The following is a 6,000-nucleotide window of genomic DNA, read 5'->3' as shown; positions in this document are numbered from 1 at the left end:
CCCGTTTTTTTGAAATTTAGTGTTATCCTTTGGTGATGACTGTGTGATGGTTTACATAACAGTTAACACAGACTCTTGTTTTCCTACGTTTTTGTTGTCTTTGCTTCCCTTTGGCTCCAGAGAGGGATCTCACTGGTGCTGCTGACATCTCCTCCGATGGGAGATGTCACTACTTTGTCTCCTCTCCTCGGGGGTCAGCGCTCAGCTTGCTGCTCTGTGAAGGTCATCTTTCCCCTCCCTCATCTGGCTGCTTGTGAGATTTTGGCATTTTGGTGTTTAAGGGCCTTGCAATTTCACTGCATTGTATCTAGCTGTGGGTGTCTGTTTATTTGCCATGATTAGGATCTGCTGGGAGTGACTGTTTTTCATGAGTTCTCAGACGTGTTAGCCGGTAACTCTTCAGAGACTGCTCCTGCTCCGTTCGATGAGACACACTGGGCACTTCGCACTTTAGCCTCATGCTTCTAACTGCTGGCATTTTTTACCTCTTTGTGGCTGTGTTGCATTCTGGGTACTTTCTTCAGATCTCATATCCACGTCACTCTCTCTCTGTCGTTGTGTAATCTGTCATAGTTGTCTTTATTGATTTTTTCCAATTTCTGGATGTGCTGTAGTGTTTGTAGAATACTGGACTCATTTATAACCTGCTTTTGTTCTACTGTCTGGTCGTTTCATTACACGGGGGAGTTTGTCTCATGCTGCTGCGGCCTTCCAGGGCCGGCGTGTGTGTGCGTGCGTGTGCGTGTGCGTGTGCGTGTGCGTGTGCGTGTGTGTGTGTGTGTGTGTGCAGACCTAGTAACTGCGGGCTGCTCCTTCTTGCAGCGTCACACCTGGGGCCCCACCGGCCTGGAACAGAGGGGAGGCCCCCAGGGTTTGGGACCAGCTCTGTCCTCTGCTGCAGGTTTTACTGGCTGCAACACCCAGTGCGGGCCCACTCCTGATTACATGTTCTTAGGGGATTTTTTCTCCTCTGCTTAGGACTAACATTTATTAAAACAAACAATTTTCCTTATATTTAATTTTGGATTCACCATTATATTGAAGGCATAGTTTTTGGGGGGAACAGCTTCCTGGGGACCCCTCCTTTTGGATGCCTCACTGTGGGCTTGGATGCCGCCATGAAGCTTACTGCTGTGGGGAAGCAGGAGTTTCCCGGCCCCTGGGTTCGGTCTCCCGGTTCTGTCCCAGCTGCTGCCCGGTGTCGCCTCGGCCCGGCTCCCGCTGGGCTCCCGGCTGGAGGAGCAGCTGCCCTGGGCCAGGCCCTGGGCGCTGCAGTGCTACTTCCTGTCTCCAGCTCACGGTCAGCACCAGCACTCATGCTGTGCCAGGGTGCCAGCTGTGCCAGGGTGCTGTGGAGGAAGAGGAAGCTGGGGAGGGGGTCCCTGCACGTCTGGGTGTCTGCCAGCCCAGTCCCCCCGCCCCCGCCCGGCCCCTCGTGTTAAGCATCGCCTTAGCGGTGTCTGTGCAGTCGCTCTCCCACGTACATCTCACACCCAGCTTGTCACGTTTAAAAAAATACTGATGTAATTCCGACCCGGGCTGTGCTGACTGATTGGGTCCGTCCTGGGTCGCCTCCCCACCACCTCTGCCCCATTGCCCTGTCCTGGGAGAGCGGCCCCCACCCCAGGCTGGTCCTCACCAGACCGGCCTCCCCGGGAAGCCCGGTCCGGGGAGGAAGGCCACGCGGGCAGCCTGGGTGTCGGGCGTGGTGAGTTTGGCGCCGCCCCACCCTGTCCCCTCACCGGCAGCGCTGGCTTTGGGAAGAGGACCACTGAGCCCGACCAGCTGCCCGGCCTCGTACCTAGGGACCTGGGTTGCTTGGCAGCCTGGGCCCCAGAAGCTACCAGGGCAGGTTGTCAGCCGTGTGGCTCACCGGGGAGGGCCTTCCCTGCGGGGCCTGGTCCCACCCATCCCACTCATCCCAGGTGAAGCAACCCCGGATGCTGCCTCTGCCCTTACAGGGCTTCCTAAAAGCCTCTGCTCCGGACCCCATCCCATAGGTCCCCTTCCCGTCCTCCCCTCCCTGCTCTCCCCTCCCCTCCCCCCCCCTAGTCTGGACTGGGGAGCCATGACCTCTGACCCTGATGCCACCTCCAGGGGCCATCCACTTAGAATTCCAGGCCAGTGGGAACCACTATGTGTGGAGGAAACGACCTGTCCTGTCCTCCCCTCCCCTCCCCTCCCCTCCCCTCCCCTCCCCTCCCTTCCCCTCCCCTCCCTTCCCCTCCCCTCCCCTCCCCTCCCTTCCCCTCCCCTCCCCTCCCTTCCCCTCCCCTCCCTTCCCTTCCCCTCCTGCTGTCTGCTCAGGGGGCGACCAAAGCCCGCGCCCTCCCCAGGCCTGTGGGCTGTTAGGTCTCTGCTCCACCCAGTGACAGACTGGGCCTGAGACTCCAATCCGAGGTGTTTATTGCCAGTCAGAGGGGCTCCCACAGCACTGGCCGCCTGGGGGGACCCTGAGGCATTTCACAAGTTGGTGTTTTCACCTTTTTCCCTTATAAAAACCAAGCCAGTCCCGGAGGAGAAACGGCCTGTGGTGAGTGTGCAGGCCCACAGCGAGCGGGGAGGGGTGGGGGGAGAAGGGGTAGGGGGGAGGGGTTGGGGGGGTGCTAGGGATGGGACAGGGGGTCCAGGAGAGGGCAGGCTCCGCGGCAGGAGGGCCACACTCAGACAGGAGCGCCCCGTCTTCATCGTCCCCTCCTCCCAGATACCATGGAAATGTAAGCAAAATAGCCATTTTATATAGATTTATACATTACATAAATAAATCCGGCCAGTAAGAGGAGGGGTGCTGTGACGGGGCACCCCCAGGCTGATGGGGGGTTGGTTCTTATTGCTGACGGGGCCTGGCCCGCGTGGCGAGGCCAATGCGCTCCGATCCACCCGGCCGCAGTGCCCGCCCCCGCGAACGGCTCTGAGACAGCAGGCTCCCGGGGCCCAGCGGCCTCCCGGCCTCCTCTCCGGGCTGCAGAGTGTCCAGACTAGGGTCTGCCTGGCTTCCTGTCTTAGAAAGAAGGGGCTCTTGCCAGCTGTCTACTAAGTGTCTTGGCTGGAAAGAGTGGAGGTTTTTTCTAAAAGGCGGGGCCTCAGGGGGCTGGTGGCGGTCCGGTCCGGGGCGGCAGCTGCCTGAGTGTGACTGGGAGCCGGTCCCAGGGGGCGGGAGAACCGCATCAGCACTTCCTCCTCCCCAGGTGGGCGCCCCAAATTGTTTTGTTTAAAAAAAAAAAGGAAAGAAAGAGGTGGGGCCGGGCCGTAAGCACTACATTGAGGGTGTTCAGTGAGGGGGCCAGGCCTGATGGTAGGAGCCGGCAGGGGGCGCTCAGAAGATGTTGGGGCACATGTGCCAGTCCTGCTTCTCCTTGGCCTCCCAGTAGCCGCCCTTGTACATGCAGGCCGTCTCCCCGGTCAGCGGGTCCAGCCTCCGCTCGAACCACAGCGGCGTGTGCGCCTCCGTCTCCTTCTCTGCAGGGCGGGCACGGCGGGCGGTGGGCACAGGGCGGTGGGCGGGCAGCCTCCCCCGTGTCCGCAGGGAGCCCGCTCCCAGGCCCCCCTCCCGCCTCGCCGCCCTCACCATCGCCCTCCCCCTCCCCGCCCGCCCGCCTCAGCCCTCACCGTCCTCCATGCTGCAGCCCCGGGCGCAGGCCTCAGCCCGCCGGCGCCGGGACAGGCGCTGCTTCTCCTCCAGCCGCTGCTTCTCCGTGTTGGCCTCGTCCCACTGCCCCTTCTCCATCAGCCGCTGGTCCGGCCGCAGCCGGCTGTCCGTGGGCGCCACGCCCTCCTCGTGTTCGTTGAGGGTCAGGGCCAGCTCCGAGAAGTAGTACATGTTCTCGGCGTTCTCCCTGCGGGGGCAGGAGGGCACGGCATGTTGCCCTGGGCCCCTCCGGGCGCCCGGACCCAGGCCCCGCCCATCTCCCCAGCCAGTGCCGCCCGGTGAGCTGGCAAAGCCCAGCTGCTCCGTCCGCTGCTCTGGACAGTCACCCGGAAGGTCACCGGAAGGTGGTCCGGTCTGATTAGCATGTGATGCTTTTATCGTTAGAGATCGGTTAGCGTTTCCATGATGTAGTTCTCTCTCACATCATGTTCTGGATCTCTGTCAGGAGCATCACCTGGTCCTTCACTTCCTTCTCTGTCACCCCAGACCCCAGCCCGGTTACTCGTCTGCATTTTGTGTTGGACGACAGGGCACCCGCGCGCTGTCTGGGGACACATTGCAGCACCCGCTGGACTGCTTTCTCCCCCTTTAAGGTGCTGCCCCAGCACCTGTTCACTGCGGTTTGGGGGCATCAAACCTGCCCAGCTGTCCCCAGGGACATACTGGCCATGCCCTCAGATTTGATGCTAGCTCGGCTGAACAGAAAATGTACCACTATTTCTTTTCTTCATTCCTTTCACTACCCTGAAAACATGAACCCAGCGCCAGCAGAGCTGCACTGAAGGTCGTGCTTCTGGCAGAAGGAAACCGGTCCCAGATGGAACATCTAAGATCTCAGATCTAAGATGCACGCATGAAACAAACTCACTGACCCTGAGAGGACAGTGAATGCACACAAATAACATGGGGTGCAAAATGCAAACAAAATGTAACTGCGATGAAGTCAGTCAGAGGCGTGAATGGAAGGAAAGTTCCTGAAGACCCTCAGGCGGCCCGGCGGGTCCAGATGTGTGTAACCTCTGGCTGTGTGATTCCCAGAGTGGCCCCCGAGATGACAGGTCTCATCGGAATCCGATTCCCGTGGGAAAGGAAAGGGAAGCACCAAGGACCCGGTGGGAGGGGCCTCAGAGCCGCCGAGAGAGGAGGACAGACTCTGCCCTGGCCGCGCTGTCTGGGCCGCCCGCCGCCCCCGTGTCCCCGTGTCCCCGTGCCGCCCCCGTGTCCCCGTGCCGCCCTCGTGCCCCCGTGCCGCCCCCGTGCCCCCGTGCCGCCCTCGTGCCCCCGTGCCCCCGTGCCGCCCCCGTGCCCCCGTGCCGCCCTTGTGCCCCCGTGCCCTCGTGCCGCCCCCGTGCCCCCGTGTCCCCGTGCCGCCCCCGTGTCCCCGTGCCGCCCCCGTGCCGCCCCCGTGCCCTCGTGTCCCCGTGCCGCCCCCGTGCCCCCGTGTCCCCGTGCCGCCCCCGTGTCCCCGTGCCGCCCCCGTGCCGCCCCCGTGCCCTCGTGTCCCCGTGCCGCCCCCGTGCCCCCGTGCCCCCGTGCCGCCCCCGTGCCCTCGTGTCCCCGTGCCGCCCCCGTGCCCTCGTGTCCCCGTGCCGCCCCCGTGCCCTCGTGTCCCCGTGCCGCCCCCGTGCCCCCGTGCCGCCCTCGTGCCCCTGTGTCCCCGTGCCCCCGTGCCCCCGTGCCGCCCCCGTGCCCCCGTGTCCCCGTGCCGCCCCCGTGTCCCCGTGCCGCCCCCGTGCCCTCGTGTCCCCGTGCCGCCCCCGTGCCCCCGTGCCGCCCCCGTGCCCCCGTGCCGCCCCCGTGTCCCCGTGTCCCCGTGCCGCCCCCGTGCCCTCGTGTCCCCGTGCCGCCCCCGTGCCCCCGTGCCGCCCCCGTGCCGCCCCCGTGTCCCCGTGTCCCCGTGCCGCCCCCGTGCCCCCGTGCCGCCCCCGTGCCGCCCCCGTGTCCCCGTGCCCCCGTGCCGCCCCCGTGCCCTCGTGCCCCTGTGTCCCCGTGCCGCCCCCGTGTCCCCGTGCCGCCCCCGTGCCGCCCCCGTGTCCCCGTGTCCCTGTGCCGCCCTCGTGCCCCCGTGCCCCCCCCGTGCCCCCGTGCCGCCCGTGCCCCCGTGCCGCCCCCGTGCCCTCGTGCCCCTGTGTCCCCGTGGTGCCCCCGTGCCGCCCCCGTGCCCCCGTGCCCCTGTGTCCCCGTGGTGCCCCCGTGCCGCCCCCGTGCCCTCGTGCCCCCGTGCCGCCCCCGTGCCCTCGTGCCCCTGTGTCCCCGTGGTGCCCCCGTGCCGCCCTCATGCCCCCGTGCCCTCGTGCCGCCCCCGTGCCCTCGTGCCCCTGTGTCCCCGTGGTGCCCCCGTGCCGCCCCCG

General features: G+C 65.0%; 1 protein-coding gene across 5 annotated transcripts in view; it reads right to left on the bottom strand.

The window, feature by feature from the left end:
* Positions 1–2,716: 2,716 nt before the first annotated feature.
* The window catches only part of OSBP2 (oxysterol binding protein 2), a 48,196-nt gene continuing 44,912 nt past the window's right edge, over positions 2,717–6,000 (bottom strand). For 3 of the 5 annotated variants that reach the window (XM_045585726.1, XM_045585727.1, XM_045585728.1), the window contains 2 exons: positions 3,610–3,836; positions 2,717–3,459 (listed from right to left, as the gene is read on the bottom strand). In XM_045585726.1, the coding sequence (XP_045441682.1) occupies positions 3,317–3,459; positions 3,610–3,836 (370 nt within the window). In that variant the 3' untranslated portion in view covers positions 2,717–3,316. Of the gene's footprint in view, positions 3,463–3,609; positions 3,837–6,000 lie in introns of all 5 variants that reach the window. The other 2 variants (XM_045585724.1, XM_045585725.1) reach the window with 1 other exon arrangement.

This window comes from Pipistrellus kuhlii, unplaced genomic scaffold (genome assembly GCF_014108245.1).
Source record: "Pipistrellus kuhlii isolate mPipKuh1 unplaced genomic scaffold, mPipKuh1.p scaffold_m20_p_20, whole genome shotgun sequence".
Classification (NCBI taxonomy): Eukaryota; Metazoa; Chordata; class Mammalia; order Chiroptera; family Vespertilionidae; genus Pipistrellus; species Pipistrellus kuhlii.
This window is presented reverse-complemented; position numbering and strand designations above follow the sequence as displayed.